The sequence below is a fragment of the Muntiacus reevesi genome, chromosome 1 (genome assembly GCF_963930625.1).
Source record: "Muntiacus reevesi chromosome 1, mMunRee1.1, whole genome shotgun sequence".
NCBI classification, from domain to species: Eukaryota; Metazoa; Chordata; class Mammalia; order Artiodactyla; family Cervidae; genus Muntiacus; species Muntiacus reevesi.
The window spans coordinates 183,977,838-183,997,044 of NC_089249.1; the positions used below are offsets into that span (position 1 = coordinate 183,977,838).

General features: G+C 51.0%; 1 protein-coding gene across 1 annotated transcript; it reads left to right on the forward strand.

The window, feature by feature from the left end:
* Positions 1-829: 829 nt before the first annotated feature.
* IL12RB1 (interleukin 12 receptor subunit beta 1) lies at positions 830-17,971 on the forward strand. The gene is made up of 16 exons (XM_065931561.1): positions 830-890; positions 1,964-2,026; positions 2,928-3,045; positions 3,435-3,604; positions 4,824-4,963; positions 5,374-5,407; positions 6,110-6,232; positions 7,092-7,174; positions 8,000-8,237; positions 11,236-11,403; positions 12,092-12,229; positions 12,724-12,879; positions 14,511-14,645; positions 15,796-15,901; positions 16,208-16,289; positions 17,047-17,971. Exons 1-16 carry the CDS (start codon positions 830-832, stop codon positions 17,419-17,421), a joined length of 2,190 nt encoding a protein of 729 aa, XP_065787633.1. The 3' UTR covers positions 17,422-17,971.
* Positions 17,972-19,207: the final 1,236 nt, after the last annotated feature.

Sequence of the window (19,207 nt, forward strand, 5' to 3'; positions counted from 1 at the left end):
TCTGCTCTTTTCCGTGGACATTTTGGACCTTTGTTGACAGTGGAGAGAGAAGATCAGAAACTGAGACAACTCCATCCCCCCTCACCCCCGTCCCCAACCTCCCCATCTCTGGCCGAGAGACAGACACAGAGAACAGACTAAGTTGAATCTAAAGGAAATTCTTCGGACACGGGACTCAGGGTGCCCTGAGGTTTGAGTTTGGGAAGCGATGAGGTGGACCCTTTGGGGGTGTCCAGCCTACAGAAAGCACTTCATAACAATTTGTCAGGAGAGTGAACTCGGATGTCCAAAGGCCCCTGGCCTCTCATTTAGCTCCTGGATCTCAGAAGTGGGCCAGAGAGGGCTGACTGCTGCTGCCAAGTCGCTTCAGTCGTGTCCGACTCTGTGCGACCCCAGAGACGGCAGCCCACCAGGGTCCCCCATCCCTGGGATTCTCCAGGCAAGATCACTGGCGTGGGGCGCCATTGCCTTCTGCAAGAGAGGGCTGGAGACCTAGCCAAGTACACAGAGCCCCAGGCCACCCACGGGGCTCTCACCTGGAGCCAGCAGAGAAGACCCCAGACCCTCAGGGGGTCTAGCTCAGGGTCTAGGGCTCAGGGGGGTTTGTGGCCTAGATGAGGCCACCACCCCCAAGCTGACTTCCTGGGTTTCTCTTTCACTTTGACTTGCCCTGGGAGGGGCCAGGTCTCATAACCTTTTTTTTCTTTTAATCTCCTTAGTCTTTCTTTGTTAGCTTCAGCGTGCTCCTAGGTGAGGAAGGACCTGGTGGCTGGGGCCGCACCGGCAGCACAGAAGTTCCTCTGCGACTGCTGAGGTCTTCCAGGACCGGATGGGGCAGTGGGTGCTCAGGCTGGCTGCCCTCCTTCTCTTCTTGCTCCACAGACAGGGCGGTGAGTCCCTACCCTGACAATCCACCTCTTCTGACTGGGGGTGGTGGGGCTGTGTGTATGTGGGGAACTGTGGACTGGGGTCCAGGGTTGGTCCTATGTCTGCCTCGGTCTTCCCCTCTGTCAAATGGGACGTCAGTGATTATGGCTTCTGATGTCAGACTTGGGCATTTCCTCCCCGGTCTTGATTTTGTCTTCTGTACTTTGCGCTTAGTCACTCCGTTGTGTCCAACCCTTTGTGACCCCAGGGACTGTGGCCCACCAGGCTCTTCTGCCGCTGGGGATTCTCTAGGCAAGAATATTGGAGGGGGTTGCCGTGCCCTCCTCCAGGGTATCTTCCTGATCCAGAAATCGAACCAGGGTCTCCTGAATTGCAGGCAGATTCTTTACCAGCTGAGCCACCAGGGTGGAGTGGGCTAAATCTCTGAATCTTTCCCACTTCCCAGAGTTTAGTGAGGCGTAGCTAAGGAAGGGATAAAGAGCAAGTACGTGTATAATAGATATGTATCTAGTGTGTGTAACATACATACTCTCTCTCCATCTTGTGGAATCCAATGGGAAAGGACTCAGCCCTTTCTAAGAGCCAAGTTTGGACTGTCATCCCAACTCTGCTGTTGCATAAACTTAAAGTTGGATAAGTTTCTTGTGCCTCAGTTTCCCTCTCTGTAAACTGGAGATCAGCAAGGTTTCGGGACTTTTGGAGGTCAGGCAGGCCTAGAGACCAGCAAAAGGGAGGGGGCAGAGGACCCTGAGTTGCTTTAGAGGAGCAGTCTGGGAAGCAGATGGGTGAAGGGATGGATGACTGGATGGGCAGATGAGTGGATGGATGAGTAAATGGATAGATGAGTGGATGGATGGATGGGTGAATGGATGTGCGGGTAAATGGAAAGACAGATAGATGGCTGGATAGATAACTAAGTGGATGGGAGGATGGATGGATGGATAGAAAGGTGTATGGATGGATGGGGGGTGCATAGATGGGAAAGCAGACAGGTGTGTGAATGATCCCTGGGTGAGCGCCTCTCCCTCTGCAGTGAAATGCTGAGACTGTCATTATCTCTTCATTGCCTTTGCAGCTGAAGCCTGCAGTACCATCGGATGCTGTTTTCAGAACCCACCATACCCAGATGCAGACTCAGGTCTGGGCAGTTCCCCATCGTGGGAGGGAAGGCTGGTGCTGGATTCTGACTGAGCCATCCCTAGCAGCCCCTCCCTTAACTCCTTCCTGCTCAGCCAAAGACTGGGGCCTTGGGAGCCCTGACCTGACATCCTGACAGCCTGTCCTCATCAAACTCAGTGCAGCCATCCACCTCTGTAAGCTTTGCTCCTTAACAGAGTCACAGGACTGTATGTGTCTGTCCTGACTGGTCAGCATGTGGGGTCACGCAGCTGTTACACATTTTGCCTCCCCTGAAGCAAGCATTGCTGGAACGCTGATGCTTATAACAAATTAACTAATCTGCCCCTGGGCAGACATTTCGTCTGTTCTTTTGTTCAAGAGATATTTACTGAACAGTTACTATGTGCAGACACGGTCCTGGATGTGAGGGAGTCGGCTGCGAACCCCGCTGTCCTCCTGGGGTCCCAGCCTAGTGCCGCGGTGGACAACGGTCACACTAATGCATATCCTGTGTATAATGATGTGCTATGAAATAAACAGAGCAGAACGGGAGGTGGAGAGAGAAGGGGCCGCTTCAAATAACCTAGTGTTTGAGGCGGTGACTCTGAAGGAGAAATTGGAATGTGACGATCAGGGGCAAGAGCGTTTCAGGCAGAGGGCACAGCGCTTGCAAAGGCCCCGAGGTAGGAGTGAGTCTGATATGTTTGCACACCAGGGAGGAGGCTGAAGTGGCTGGAGCAGGAAGTGCAGGGGAGATGGCAGGAGACAGGTGGGAAGGGCAGTGGAAGGCGCTGGAAGCCACAGCGCGTTTAAGCTGAGGTCAGGCTGGGTTACATAAGCGTCACAAAGATGCCTCGCTGAGTTGTGTCAGTGTGGGGACACCCCCTCCCTGACACTGTAGCCTGTTCTCAAACCTCCAGGCTCAGCTTCAGGCCCCCGGGACCTGAGCTGCTACAGGGTATTCAGCAGCGCTGGTTATGAATGTTCCTGGGAGTACGAGGGCCCTGCAGCTGGAGTCAGTCACTTCCTCAGATGCTGGTGAGGATGCTACCCTCTGCTGCGTGATCCCCGCCTCTGCTCGCAGGGTCTGTGCCCCTTCCTGGGCCTCGGCTGGGGCTCCCTGTTGTGGGCACTCAGCACGGGTGGGTACCCAGTTTGGGCGGCAGTTAGGACCCCTCTGTCCTTCATCCTCGCCCTCTCACTTATTCATACTACTATTCACTCATCCACCCATTCATTTCTTCCTTCCTTCGTGACAGGCCTTGTTAGGAGATTCTGGGGTCCTCCAAAACCCTTAGTCCCAGGCTGATCCCCGAGAAGCCCGCAGGCTGGGGAGGAGGGCTGAAAGGGGCAGGAAAGGACAATGGGGTGTGATGTACGGCATCCACTGCGGCCGCTGACTCAGCACCATGCCTTCCTTCCCGCAGCCTCAAGTCAGGCCGCTGTTGCTACTTTGCCACAGGCTCGGCCACCACGCTGCAGTTCTCCGACCAGGATGGCATATCCGTGCTCCACAATGTCACCCTCTGGGTGGAATCCCGGGCTGCCAACCGGACAGAGAAGTCCCCCAACATTACCCTGAACCTCTACAGATCAGGTCAGCACCCTGTTCTCCTCACCACTACACTCTCCTCACCCAGAGAAGCTTCTGGTGCCCAGGCCAAGACCTGGGGGGGATTCTGGGCCCCAGGCAAGGGGTTGGACGGTGCCAGCTGTTTTCCCATCCAACACTGCCCTGTGACTTGGAAGAGTCTTCATGGCCCCCTGACTGATCCCCTACCGCTGGACATTTAGGTAGCTTCTGGTTTCTCCTTGATACTGTAATGCTCCCAAGATCCTGCTGGGTCTTTAAAATCTGTTTTTGTTAATCAACAACACATCCTTGGTTTAGATGTATTGAGCTGCCACTGTGTGCCTTGCTCACTCATAAAGGACACAGACAAGGCCAAAGGAGGTCAGAGCCCAGGGCTGGGACGAGGAAGGGGTGAATGAGGCACCCTCCTTGGCCACAAAATTTAAGGGGGGGGCGGTGGCAAAAACCTCAGTAGTCAAGATAAACAGTATCATGATGCAATGTTTAAAAAAATCAATATTGATGCAAAAAAAAAAAAAAAGCCATGATGAACAAAATATCAAGAATTTAAATAAAAAGAGGATCTGACCCTGTATTTGTACAACCCTGCCTCACTCTCCTCACCCTAATCCCAGCCCTATCCCTGCTTCATGGAGCCCAGATTCAAGTAGGGTGATGAACAAGTCATGACCATTACGCAGGATGAGATACTGCTGGCAGATCAGGAAGGCCCTTGGCTCAAGCTGAGCCTTTGAAGGATGAAAAAGGTCCAGCAGGAATAAACATAGAGAAGTGTGGTCCAGGCAGCAAGTGCCAAGGCCCTCCGGTAGAATCAAACACCATATGACCAAAAGACAGGAAGGGTGACAGATGTCTCTCCTTAAGTCAGGCTCATTTCACTCCCTGAAATGAATTCTAAAAGTTAGCATGAGTTCCCCAATAGTCCTCCAGAAACATAGAACCAGTTAATTACCCTCTCATCAGCAATTTACAGAAGTATGTCTCACCATAGCTTTGCCAGCAATGAGTATTAATATTTTAAAGATATTTTTACTAACAGGATCCTGTGTATAAATCTTGACTCTTTGACTCATGCAATCCCGGCGTAGATGGAACTTGCTAGGGTGGGCCTTGGGGGCTTCTCTGGACCAGGAGGATCATGTGCAGGTTTTCTGGGATTTTCAGGACCAACAACTCACACATGCCCCTGCTTCCTTTCCCCACCCCCCACCTCTGCTTCCAGTTAAATACGACCCTCCCCCAGGAAACATCAAGGTGTCCAAGTCAGCAGGGAAGCTGCTTATGGAGTGGGAGACCCCAGCCCGCCAGGACGGTGCCGAGGTGCAGTTCCGGCACCGAGCACCTGGCAGCCCGTGGAAGCTGGTGAGTTTATTCCGAGATCAGCAGTTTGCACAGGGCACAGGGCACCTTCACATTTCCCCCGTCAGCTTTGCAGTCTCTGCATCTATCACTCCTTCCACCTGGCCTCCACTCTTGCCCCATATTTAGCCTTCGGGGTCTGTCTCTGATTTGAAGATCTGATTATGACTGCCCATGCTCACACAAACCAGGGATTGAACCTGCATCCCCTGAGTTAGAAGGCGGGTTCCTAAGCACTGGATCACCGTGGAAGTCCTTCATTTGCTTTTCTGAGGATGTCCTCTTGCTGTTCCCAGATTCAATCCAGGGTTCTACGTGGCATTTAGCAAAATAATTGTTGAAGATTTCAAAAGAGTTAACTAATATTTTCAACACCAAATGTAAAATCATGTATAAATATGATCTCATTTTAGGGTGACTGTGGACGTCAGGATGATGCTGGCTTTGGTGAGAATAATAATGAACAATGACAGCAGCAGCAAGTTAGCATTAATTAGGCACCCACTGTGTGCTGTGCTAAGTCACTTCAGTTGTGTCTGACTCTGCGACCCTATGGACTGTAGCCCACCAGGCTCCTCTGTCCATGGGATTCTCCAGGCAAGAACACTGGGTGGACTGCCAAGCCCTCCTCCATGGGATCTTCCCAATGCAGGGATCAAAACTGCGTGCGTCTCCTGCAATTCCTGCATTGTAGGCAGATTCTTTACTGCAGAGCCACTGGAGAAGCCCCGACTGTGTCTTAGGCCCAGTGCTGAATTCTTTGCAGACTTGTGTGTGCCTCTTTGTAGTTCAATATTGGGTGATTCCCATTTCACAGGGGAGGAAACACAGGCTTGGGCTTGAGAAGCCATTGGCCAAGGTCACATCCCAAGGAATGATATTGCTAAGACTTGAACCCCAGACAGTGTAGGAAGTGGGTGACCCTTGAGGCCCCAGAACACAGGACCTGGCCTATTCTGACTGTCCTTGTCCCCAGGGTCTGGCACGCAGTTAATTCTCAATAATTGCATGGACACAGTTGATGCTCAATAAGTGCACATACAGTTGGCGCTTAATATGTACATCATGGCTAAGTGACCATCCCAAGCTCCGGGTACTCCTAGCTGTGGGACAGCCCCTTGGCCTGAAGTTTGTTCTGCTTCTCCTCAGAGTCATGCCTCTGCCCCTTGGAGATGGACATGGCCCAGGAATTCCAGCTGCGGCGGCGTATGGGACCAGGGGTCCCCGGAGGTCCCTGGAGCAGTTGGAGCAGCCCTGTGTGCATCCCCCCTGGTGAGAAAACCCTGGGCCCCAGGAAGGGAGACAGGCATCCAAAAGATGGTAGTGGGATTAGAAATAAGGTGATGGGTGTTAGAAATAAGGTGGCGGTGAAGAAGGAAATGGCAACCCACTCCAGTATTCTTGCCTGGAAAAATCCATGGACAGAGGAGTCTGGCGGGCTGAAGTCCACGGGATTACATTAAAAAAAAAAAAAAAGAAATAAGGTGGCGGGAGAAATTAGGGGAAACTGGTGCCAGGTGACAGGGCAGTGAGCGAGTTCCACTTTGTAGAATGCAGCCAACCCACAATCTAAAAAGAAGACATTTCTCGATCCTTCTCTCCTTCCAATTAGTTTGGTGGGTTTTGTCCTCTGAAAGCTGAACAAGGAGTTGATGGGTGCAAGTGGCTGTGTTGTGAAGATGGATTTTCTCAAACACAGGGCGCTGGAGCCTGGGCAGTTCCAGAGGGGAGATGTAGCCCAAGGTGGGGGGTGGAAGGGGGAGATGGGGTAACTGTCAATATTTGGCCCCCACCCTTTGAACTGGAGCTTCCTCTTGCCCGCGCAAGAGTGTATCTGCTGGGAAACAACTCCAGTAGCTGCTTCCAGATTAAAAAAAAAAAATCTATAGTATTAAAAAAAAGGACATTATATCAAATTGACCGTTTGAACTATTTTTAGCCAATTGCATCAAGTATATCCACCCTCATGAAGTGGATCTCCGTGTTTGCAGATTCTGAAAACTATGTAACCCACGGAATCCTGTGTTTCATGGGAGGGAGGGAAAAGGTCCCATGTCTCCATCCAGGGTCTGCGGGAGGTTGTCAGCGAGGGAACCACCCCCAGTGTCACCGTCTTGCTGTCTCATTGCAGAAACCCCTCCCCAGGCTGCGATGAACTTCTCAGTAGAGCGTCTTCGCCCAGATGGGAGGAGGCAGGTGACCTTGAGTGAGCAGGTAACAGGGTTGTCACTGGGCTGTGGGTTAGCCTGGGGAGAGAGAGAAGGAAACAAGAGGCTACAGTGGAAGTGTGTAAAACTCAGGGAGATGAACTGTGAAGGTGATTGAGGCCGTAAAGACTGTAGGTTGAAATCTGAAGGTAACGGGGAGCCGCGGGAGGTGTGTGAGCGGAGGAATATGGCTGGACTCAGGTGTTCACAGGCTCCCTCTGGTGGCCATCAGGAGAATAAATTGTGGGGGGCTCGGGTGGACGCTGGGAGGCCAGGAAGTACTTGGCTGTGTTGGTCTGGATGGGAGATAATCTCTTCGAAGGCCCCCAAAGAACTCATTAAGTATAGTCAAATGTACCTATTTTACAGAGAAGGAAACTAAGGCACAGAGGAAAAGTTTCCTGCCTGAGTCAGGGACAAAAACATAGGTTCCAACCCCCGATTTCACCATAATTGATTCAGCCAGATCCCCAGTGACCTGTCACAGTAAAGTTATAGGGAAGCTCCTTCTCTTCCTAGGTTTCCTATAATTTGAATTCTTTTTCTTAGAAAAAATTTCCAGACTTGAGGTAACTGGGTTCAAAGATGGAAACTTTTTTCCCCCCTGGCTTTCAGTGGCTTTTTCCAAATTATTCTTCCCCCAAAACCAATGATCAGTGAATGTGTCAGTTTCCCAACAGTGTTGCCAGCCCTGAGGTTTACTAGTTTGTAAATTTTTGCTCAAGTCATCATGTGGGCCTGTGGATGAGTCTGTGCTCACGGGCTGATTCCTGGGGACATGGGGACAAAGAGCATGGGCAGGTCCCCAAAAAACCATCTCTCACACTCACAGCTGCCCCAGCTGGAGCTTCCGGAAGGCTGCCTTGGGCCCGACTCTGGCGTGGAGGCGACCTACCACGTCCACCTGCACATGCTGTCCTGCCCATGTAAGACCAAGGCCAAGAGGACTCTGCGCCTGAAGAAAAAGCTCGTCCTCTCGGGTGCTGCCTATGATCTGGCCGTCGTTTCCCGGAATCGCTTTGGCCTTGGCCCCAATCAGACATGGCACATTCCTGCCTGCACCCACTCAGGTGCCTTTGGCTGGGTGGTGGGAGGGCCCCTTGGAGCTGAGCACATACTCTGAACCTCAGCTAGACTAGGTGAGGCAAGCGAAGCACAAAAATTTAAGGGGGTGTCTAATTTAGGAGTGCATCAAAAGTTAGTAATCAAAAATGCATAGTGTGTTTAAAAAGGCATAGTGTTATAATGTAATAGTTCAAAAAATAATCTCACGGGCAAACTACAGCTCAGGTCAAACATTTGTTTTTGTAAATAATGTTTTATTGGGACCAGGGGCAGGATCAGGGTGTCAAGTGAGGCTGGGTTGTACAAGAACAGGGTTGATCCTGTCTTCATTTAAAATCTAGGCAATTTGCTCACTTTATATACAGGCATACGTATATTAAGGGCTTTCCAGGTGGCGCTAGTGGTAAAGAACCTGCTTGCCAACGCAGTTTCCATCCCTGAGTCGGGAAGATCCCCCCAGAGGACTGCATGGCAACCCACTCCAGTATCCTTGCCTGGATAATCCCATGGACAGAAGAGCCTGGCAGGCTATGGTCCATAGGGTCACAGAGCTGGACACAACTGAAACGACTTAGCATGCACGCATGCACATACATATATTAAATATATACATATATTTACATATAATGAAAAATCAATGGTGATGATGTGGATGAAAAGGAATCCTTGCACACTATTGGCAGGAATGTAAGTTGGGGCAGCCACTAGGGAAAACAGAAGGCAGATTCCTCAAAAGATTAAGACTAGGACTACCGTGAAAAGTGAAAGTGTTAGTCGCTCAGTCGTGTCTGACTCTTTGCGACCCCATGGACCTGCCAGGCTCCTCTGTCCATGGAATTTTCCAGACAAAAATACTGGAGTGGGTATTTAGTCCCTTCTCCAGGGGATCTTCCCAACCCAGGGGTCAAACTCAGGCCTCCTACATTGCAGGCAGATTCTTTCCCATCTTTGCGCTATATGATTCAGCAATTCTGCTTCTGTGTATTTATCCAGAGCAAAGAAAAATGTAATAGGAAACAATATATGCACCCCTATGTTCATGGCAGTGTTATTCACAATAGCCAAGATATGGGAACATCCTAAATAACCGTCAATGAAGCAAAAAGATGTGGTGCATGTATACAATGGAAAACTGCTCAGCCATAAAAAAGAATGAAATGCTGGCATTTGTGACAACACGTATGGACCTTGAGGATATGATCCTTAGTGAAATAAGTCAGATGGAGAAAGACAGATACACTATAATTTCTCTCAGCTGTGGAATATAAAAACCAACCAACAAACCAAACAAACTAACTGATTAACTAAATAAATAAATGGGCAAACCAAAACAAACACGTAGGCAGAAAGAAAAGAGTAGCGGTTACCAGAGGGGAAGAGGTGGAGGAGGGGAGGGGTAAAGAGGATCAACTCTACGGTGATAGATGGAAACTAAATTTTCTACGGTGAGCACACAGTAGGCTATTCAGAAGTTGAAATATAATGTTGTACTCATGAAACATATACTATTATAAACCAACATTACCCCAATAAAAAATAAATCTAAAATTTAAAAAATCAAGATCTATGTGTATGCATATACACAAATATTTTATTGAGGGAAGGTTCACATATCAAAATGAACCATTTTAACAAGCACAATTTGGTGCACTGATCACATTCACAGTGTTATACAACCATCACCTCATCTAGTTCCAGGACATTTCATCACCCCCAAATGAGACCCTGTCCCCACTAGCAGTGACTTCCCATCCCCTCCCCCAGCCTCTGATTATCATTAATCTCCTTTCTGTCTCTGTGGATTTCCCTGGACTTTTTCATAGAAACTGATCATATGCTTTGTGATCTTTTGTGTCTGGTTTCTTTCACTCAGCCTGATGTCTCCAGGATTCAACCACATTGTATCACATGTCATGCTTCATCCTTTTTTATGGCTGAGTAATATTTCGCTGTGTGGATGGGCCACATTTCATTTATCTGTTTTTCTTCTGATGAACATTTAAGCTGTTTCCATTATTTGGCAATCCTGAATGGTACTCAGTACATATTTTTCCATTCATTTCTATTTAAAAAAAAATATTGCATTAAAAGAGCATTGATACTGATGACTGAATTCCTTGACACCTCCTTAAATTTCATGCCCGAGATAAGTGCCCTGCTTGCTTCACCTTAGTCCTGATCCTACTGAGCACCCAGCAGGGTGGTTACGATGATGCCCATTTCAGAGATGGGACGACTGAGGCTCAGACAGAGGCAGCCACTTGCTGGGGTGGCACGTCAGGGAGTCTGTCAGCTCCTGGTCTGGTTTGGGCCATGGCCTTGCTATGTGACCTTGGGCTGGTGGCTCTCTGTCTTTGAGCCTCAGTTTTTATATCATTGATATGATTTGATATGATGTGGCATGATATTGATATGATTTATATCATTGATCATGGTGACCGTAAAACAGCCCTGGCCTGGTGCATACAGTCAGAACTCAATAAATGATAGCTGTTCTCTCTAGAACTGGAAGCAGTACCCACCTCTCAGGTTGGTGCAGATACCCTTGCTGTAGGGAGCGGCAGAGATGAGCCCAAGAGGGCTGAGTGGGTGCGTCCTCGCAGCGCTGGTCCAACGAGGACGCCCCTCCCCCACCACAGCCACCCACGGCCGCAGGGCGAGGCGGGTGGTGGGCGGCCAGGCATCTGCTGGAGCGTCGCTTACCAGCCTGGCCGGCTAGAAGTGGTAGCATAGGGAGCTCTGATGGTGGGCATCTTGGCAGAGAACCCGTGGTCAGGCTGGGGGAGGACTCGATTCATTCAGACGGCCGCTGCTGTCCCCTTGGTGCTCAGACCCCAGCTCGGCAGCCCCCAGCGTGGGGAGACAGTCAGATACAAACACTGCCGGCCCCTGGGGGTTAGAGTTTGTCGAGAGAGTGGGATGGGGCTCTCAGAGCCTTGGGTGGGAGGGTGGGGGCGGGGCATAAGATCGCTAGTCTGATGTGCCTCCCTTGTTTTCTTCCAGAACCAGGGCTTCTGAATATCACGGCTGGAGCCAACGGGACCACCATACGTTGGCCAGCCCGGGCCCAGGGGATGAGGTACTGCGTTGAGTGGCAGCTCCAGGGCCAGGAGGAGAACCTTGCCACCTGCATCGTGACGGCACCCCAGGACCCGGACGCTGCTGGAATGGGTACCGTAGTTTTGGTTACCCTGCATCCTCCATTAGAGCTCCCGGTCAACTCAAACCTGTAGGCATCCTCCACATGGGGTATCTGAGGCCCAGAGAGGTCTTTCTACTTGCTCAAGGTCACACAGAAGTGGGGACAGGCCAACACCTGTCAGACCCTCCTACCTGCGCGGAAGTCTGGAGTTTCCTGCTGCAATCCTGGTTTGCCAGGGCTCAGCCCTGGGCAGGTTGCACCCTGGCAGGAAATGAGTCTCACGTCCCAGGGTGTTTGTTAAACACTCACTGGTGCCAGGAAAGGTGGCAACTAACAATATGCTAGTGGCAAATTAATGAGGCCTCTGGAGGGAAAGAGGGGGTGCTGAATGGCCCAGGCAGCCTCTCTGCCCTGGTCTTGGCTGGGTCCCCCAAAATCCTCAGTCTTAGCCTGGCCCTCCAAGAGCTTCCAGCCAGGGGAGACAGGCTGGACACAAACACCCCTGGCACCATGGAGTGAGAGCTGTGCTGGAGAAGGTGGGGATCCTTTGGGAGAGGGCAAAAGGAAGGAATCCTGGAGGAGTCCTGGAGGAGGGGACATTGGTGCAAGGGTTTTGAGGCATGAGTAGGAGTGCTCTAAAAGTTTCTGGCAGATTGCACCAGTGCAAAGGTGGGGACACAATCTATTTACTGGCCTGGCCTTTGCTAATCCTTCCAGCAACTCATAGCTGGAGCCAAGAATCTGGGGCATTGGAACAGAAGGCATGTTACCGCATCTCCATCTTTGCCTCTGCACACCCAGAGAAGCCAACCTCATGGTCTACAGTCTTGTCCACCTACCATTTTGGAGGCAATGGTGAGTGGCCCAAACCTGCGGGGTGTTCTCCTCTGGGGATTCAGCAGTGGTCCTTGGGTATAAGGAATGGGGAATACCATTTAGAGGCACCTACTGCCCATCAGGTGCTGACCAAAAGCCAGACACTTAGAAGTCAGCTCAGTCAGGACATCCCTGGTGGTTCAGTGGTTACGATTTGCTTCTACTGCAGGGGGTGCAGGTTCAATCCCTGGTCAGGGAACTAAGATCCCACATGCCTCATGGAGAGGCCAAAAAAAAAGTCAAGTCAATCGACTTCTAAGACACCCCAAGAGGCACTGCCCCCATTTTATAGGTAAGAAAACTGAGGCTCAGAGAGAAGTGATGATACCAGAGTAGTGCAGCCAGGATTTGAACCCAGGCCCACTTGACTTGGTGGTCATGGTTCCCTGGGCCTCTGGACAGTACCAGCTGGGCAGGCAGAACATGCTGAGCCAGCACCCTTGGAAATGACCATGGCAGTGGTGTGATTGCAGCCTCAGAGGCCGGAAGCCCACAGCACGTGTCGGTGAAGATACTCAGCCAGGATTCGGTGTCTGTGGACTGGACACCATCTCTGCTGAGCACCTGCCCTGGCGTCCTGAAGGAGTACGTTGTGTACTGCCAGGAGGAGGATAGCAACCAAGTATCTGGTAGGTGAGGCAGCACAGGCCTGGCTGGGGGAGGAAGGGGTCTGGGCTTGAGTCTGCCTTGCTGTGTGACCCTGGCGCCTCACTGTCCCTCTCTGGGCCTTGGTTTCCCCACCCATAAAATGATAGAGTTGGACTCATCATTTGATTGGCCCTGACGGCAACTCCCATGGAGCAGGAATGACTGTCCCCATCCCACAGGTGGGGAAACTGAGGCCTGCAGAGGGATTCACCTGCCCAAAGTTTACGCAAGCCTGGATTTGAACTCAGGTGCCCCTTCCTGCCCCATAAGAGGGAAAGAAATGAGGATGTGCAGGGCAGGTCTCACCATCGCTGGATCTTCCTGTCATTTCCTGCACTGGGAGCATCATTCTCCCACTGGTTAACACAGTCTTGCAGATACAGCCTCAGCCATCCATCTCCTGCAGCCACAGGCCAGGCCAGCAAGACCATGGGTTTACTTCCTGCCTTCTCTGCACAATCTCAGCACAGGGCAAGGCCTGATGCCCGGGGGAGGGAGGGGGGATGGGGGGATGGGGGGGATAGGGGCCCTCCCGATTCAGACATGGACATCCTGCCACCAGTTTGGTCATCCTATGATGCTTAGAGGGAGTGTGTGCATTCGTGCATGCACTGTCAGTCGCTCGGTCATGTCCGACTCTTTGTGACCCCGTGGGCCGTAGCCCGCCAGGCTCCTCTGTCCATGGGATTCTCCAGGCAAGAATACTGGGGTGGGTTGCCATTTCCTTCTCCAGGGGATCTTCCCGACCCAGGGATGGAACCCGAATCTCCTGCATCTCCAACAGGTAGATTCTTTACCCACCTGGGAAGCCCCTTAGAGGGGATAAATGAAGCCTAATGGGAGTTGGTGACATATTCCGGCACAGCCAGAAACAGCCCCGTTTGCTGAAAACCAATTTGCCAAAAGCCAAATTGCTGAAGATTCATGCACCAGTTGCCCATTTGGCCAAATGTACCGACTTCCCTGAAATTTCTTTTGAAGAATATTCCTCTTGGGTATTTACAAAGAATATGGATTTAGGGTTCTAGGAAATTTTTTCTTCTGGACAACCACCACCAATTGTATTCTCATTTTAAAGATTTTTATAAGGTGCTTTATTTTTTAAGTCAGCCCATTCCACAAACACTTGTTGAGGTCCTACTGTGTGCTGAGGTGGTAGGGACCCTGGGGAGGGGGAGCAACTCAGACAAAGGTAACCCTGACCCTGACCTGAAAGATGGGAAAGAGGTGAGGGAGGAAACCATGCAGCCCCAGATGCAGCCATCTGGGGAAAGGGTAAAGCAGGCCAGGGAATCAGCCAGTGCAAAGGCCCAGAGGTTGACGATGGAACCTGATGCCTATAGGGAGCTCTGAGGAGAAGGCACATGCGGCTGGCAGAGAGCGGGCTAGAAGTGAGGGAAGGGTGAACTGGTCAGAATTTGAGAAAAACAGCATCATTTGCTGAATATTTTGATGAAGAATGTTTTTTTCCAAATAAACTTGAGGTGAATGGGTGCATTTAGGGAAGAGTTTTCCACAAAATGACCATGAGCCCCCACCCCCATCCTCACCTCCCAGGGTGGAGCCCAGAATAAAAGGGGTCCAGGGGCTCACGGCTGCCTCCCGTCCACAGAGCTGCACGTGAAACCCACAGAGACCCAGGTCACCCTCCAAGGCCTGCGGGCTGGCACGGCTTACCAGGTGCGGGTCCGCGCAGACACGGCCAAGTGGCGGGGCGCCTGGAGCCAGCCCCTGCGTTTCACCATCGGTGAGTGAGTGACAGACGCTCAGTCGTGTCCGACTCTTTGTGACCCCGTGGACTGTAACCCACTGGGCTCCTCTGTCCATGGGCTTCTCCAGGCAAGAATACTGGAGGGGGTTACCACTTCCTCCTCCAGGGGATCTTCCCGACCCAGGGATCAGACATGGGTGTCCTGCATTGCGGGCAGATTCTTTACCATCTGAGCCACAAGGGAAGCCTGAGTGGAGCAGGGTGGGGCGTGGACCCTGTATTTACCGAGCATGCATTGCCCCACATCCCACATCAACAAACATATCTGCCCTGACCCTCCAAATCTCCATTGCTCCCCATGAATCTCCCTCAGGAGCCAGTCACAGGCTGACCTGCTCCCACCTCCTTCACCAGCTTCCTCTGCTGTATCTTCCTCCCATAAACCTTTTCTCATACTCCCATGTTCTTGCCCTTGCAGGCCTCTGCCTAGAATGGTTGATCTCCTTGCCAAACTCCTATTCACCCTTCATTACTCAGCTCAAAAGCTCTTTCCTTCAGGAAGCCTTCCAGGCTTCCTTCTGGGGCATCCGCTTCCCCTCCAGCTGTGATTGCCCCGCCTACTTGGCCTGACACCTTGGGAGCATGTGGAGGTGTCTTTCTGGGCTCTGCCTCCTCCATCCTTGGAGCTATTGGGGATAGGGAGGGAGCAGAGGTGGGTATTTACTGAGGGAATGAATGAATGTGAATGAACATCTCTCATCACAAACATAAGGAAGTCGGCGGGCTCTGTTGTCTTGGGGCATGTGGAAGTGGGAGATTTGGTGACCGAATGACCCCTGCTCTTGCCATAGTCCCTACCTGTTGTCCTCGCAGTGAAATCTGGTTGTAAGAGAAGCAGTGAGTCAGATTAGGTGTGTGGTGGGCAGGTCTGGGTCCAGGGGAGCAACCACACAAGCCCCGCTGCAGGTGATTGGAGCTACCGTGCCCTGAGCACTTAATAACGTGTGCCAGGGCTTTATCCCATAGTCACAGGGCCCCACTTCCCAGAGGAGGAAACTGAGGCTCAGAGGGGCTCGTGTTGTGTCAGGGTCAGCAGTGAGTTGATGGAGGGCCCGCCCCTCCCAGTTCCCTCCTCAGTGAGAGGCAGGAGGTGTGTCTCCCTCAGCCCAAGCTCTTCTGCTCCTAGAAGTCCAGGTTTCTGAGTTGTCCGACTGGTCCATCTTCCTCGCATCTTTGGGGAGTTTCGTGAGCATCCTTCTCCTGGGAATCTTTGGGTACCGCAGCTTGAACAGGTAACTTGCACCCCCTCCCCTGAGATGATCTGTAATAGTGATAGTATGAATAATAGTAATTGTTAACCCCAAAATAGGTTTTTATGTCCACTTTCAAGATGAGGAAACTGAGGCCCAGAGAGTCAGGCCCAGGGCATCCAACAGTGCTGGAATTTCAACCTGGGTCTGTCAGTTTCCCTCTCCTCTGACCACTTCACTGCATCTTCACTCCCCTTACTGTAACCTAATGGAGATGAAAAAAATAAGTCAGAACAATTGAAACATGAGAATAAACAGAAGCACTGACCAGTCCCCCTCTCTCCCCAGGGCTGCAAGGCACCTGTGCCCACCCCTGCCCACACCTGGTGCCAGCACTGCCATCAAGTTCTCTGGCAGCCAGGGGAAGCAGGTAAGGGCCCCTCTTTCTAATTCCAGGTCTTCTTTATTGGGCCCATATCTGGATTAGGGCTCTCAAGAGTAATGGCCATGCATTAACTCATTTTATTCTTTCCAAACCATTGATGCAAGGACTTAAAAAAAAAAAAAAAAAAAAACCACAAAAAACCCTACCCTATTTTATAGACAAGCAAATAGAAACCCAGAGTGACCCTCATGTGGATCATTTCCTAGTAGCAGAAACAGAACTCAAGTGACTTCACAACATAACTGATGGAAAAAAATTCTAAGGTTGTGGGCTTCAGGCATGGCTGGATCCAGGAAGTAGGACTCCATCTCTTTGGGGTGCTAGCTTCCCTGCAGGCTTCTTTTCCAGGTGGGTTCAGCCTTCCTCTTGTGGAAACAGGGTATCCCTTTTACCCATTAACTGCTGCAAAATTCTGCACCATCACTGATTGGCCCAGCTTTGGGTCATATGCCCATCCGTGAGCCTATCACTGGAACCAGGGGGCTGGAATGCTCTGGTTGACTGGGCCAGGATCACATGCTGATGGCAACAACCAGCCTGGGGCTACTGCCCTGCCCAACCACATCGCTCATCAGAGGAAGAGAGAGTTTTCCAAAGAGAAATGGGGAGCCCTTCCTATTGATCCTTGAATTGGCTTCAAGATTTTAAAGAATTTAGCCAGAAAGGACCTGGTCCACTCCATCCTTGTGCAGATGAGAAATAAGGCCCCTCCCACAGCCTTGACCCTACCCTCCCTCTCCAGGTTTGGCAGTGGACCAGCCCAGCAGACTTCCCAGAGGAGGTGTCTCCACAAGAGGCCCTGATGGTGAATATATCCCGGGAAAAAGGCGAGGGAGCTGACATGGGCACACTTGGGCCTCTCAAGGAGAAGATGGAGCTGCCTCTGCGTGCCTCTAAGCCAGCCCTGGACACAGAGCTGCTCTTGAAGGACAGGAAACAGATGCAAGGATGTCCTGAGACTGGGACTTTGGGGCCAGGCTGGCAGGACAGTGTGGAGGACAGCTTTGCCCAGGCGGCTAGATTCCCAGTGCTGCTCCTGGGGGACCTAAGGCAGACCCCCAGGTTCGGTTCCCAGGGAGAAACAGGAACATCTGCCTCCTCGTACAGAGAAGATTGACGACTGCCACCATGACGGCTGGTTATTAAGTGTTTACTGCATACTCAGCCTGTTCTTTCCAGACACTCACGTGATGCCCTGAATCCCCGTGGCCACCCTGAGTGACATGGCTGTCTTACTGACCTATTTCAGTGAACCTCAGTGAGGTTCAGAGAGGGCTAGTGGCTGGCCTGGGGCCAAACAGCACACGCAAGACTCTAATCTAGGCTGAGTGACTCAGACTCCATCCTGACTCCCCAGACTTTGGAGCCACTGCCCTCCATAGACGCTGACTCTGCCCAGCAGCAGCTGCCACAATCCTATGGTGGGAACCTTAAAAACCGCCTTGAAATGGAAGTTGCTGCCCAGAGCCAGGGCCTGGCATCCATGGATTAGGGCACTGTAGTTGGCCTGTTGAGGGGGTGTGCGGGATAGACTGAAGCGGGGCCCAAAGAGGCTCAGGCTGATCCCAGATCCTGGGCTGGGCGTCCTGTCTGAATGCGGAATCTGGGTGCAGAATTCTCTGTTGCACTGCAGGGTCTCAGGCTTGGACGATCCAGATGTGGGGAAAAGAAGGCTAAATACCCTGAGGGAGGTGATGGCCCCTCCTTTGCCGCAGATGCCTCGCCGGTAAAGTGGGGGTGAAAACATAAAATAAAAAAATAATGAAATGGGGAGGTCACTGCTGCTGTCACTATATCTCATTAGAAAACTGCTGAGCAGTTCCAGAGGTGCTTGGAAAAGTTGGGGGTGCTGGACATACACGAAGAACCAGAGAAACCTCACAGTGCTTTGGATTGCTTTTAAAGCATCACTCGGGAGCTGCTACCCCAGAAAATCCAGAAATAGAGCTGCTTTGCCTAGAACTGGAAAAAAATGAAAGAGAAATATGAAGTTATTGTAGGAGAAAATGAAAAACTGAAAACAAAGGAGAAAATTGAGTAAACTTAGGGTGGAGAGGAAGAAACTACCTTGCTACAAGCCACAACATCTTTAGGAAGACACAGATTATTGAATTAGAGAGTGCAATGCAGTCATGAATGGGAATTAAGTTTTAGTTTTCCAGTCATTTTAAAGGTTTAGATAAAAAGAGCTTTCACTAGGTTTGATTGTATTAAATATTAAAAATCATTGAGTGGTTTTTAAAAAGATAGGATTAAAAAAAATAAAACAAAAAGGTAGGATTTTAAACTTACTGAATCAGTGATTAAGTTTAATACTTAACTGCTTTTGTTACTATCCAGTTGTCTTATCCCATTTAGAATAAAATTTACCTAAACTCCAAAGATTAAAAAATAAATAAAACAAGGGTGATGATCATGTAGACCTCACAAGCTGCTGGGGCGGGGGTGTCTAAGACTTCATAAATAAGTAACAGGAGGAGGTTTGGTTGCCCCCAACCCCATTCCTCTGTCCAGGGCTCAGGCGGAGACCTGGGATTCTTCGCTCATCCTAACATCGAACACCCGAACACCCGCAGCAGAACTTTGACTCCCCAGACACACCCTGAAAACACTGCTTCCTCAACCTTCCCCGCCAGACCTTCCCTCATTCTTCAACGAGTTGGTGCTGACTCCCTCCACGGCCACCAGGTGGCGGCAGCGGCCGTGTCTCCCACGCCCAGTCCGCCAGTCCGCCCAGCCCCCTCCCACCTCCCAGAGAGTTTGCAAAACACACTCTTTCCGGTTTCAAACAGGGACAGGGTGGAGATTAAAACTCAGAACCACTGAATTTTGTGGCAAAAGAAGATGAGACCTCTGGCTGAAGAAGGTCTGGCAGCCAGTAGGGTCGAGAATCAAGACGTCCT

What these genes read in the sequence shown, in the direction of transcription:
- IL12RB1 (XM_065931561.1), top strand. Translation starts at nt 830, where the DNA reads ATGGGGCAGTGGGTGCTCAGGCTGGCTGCCCTCCTTCTCTTCTTGCTC. An exon ending in CTTGCTCCACAGACAGGGCG is followed by an intron (nt 891 to 1,963) that starts GTGAGTCCCTAC and finishes TTGCCTTTGCAG; the next exon opens with CTGAAGCCTGCAGTACCATC. An exon ending in CCCTGTGTGCATCCCCCCTG is followed by an intron (nt 6,233 to 7,091) that starts GTGAGAAAACCC and finishes GTCTCATTGCAG; the next exon opens with AAACCCCTCCCCAGGCTGCG.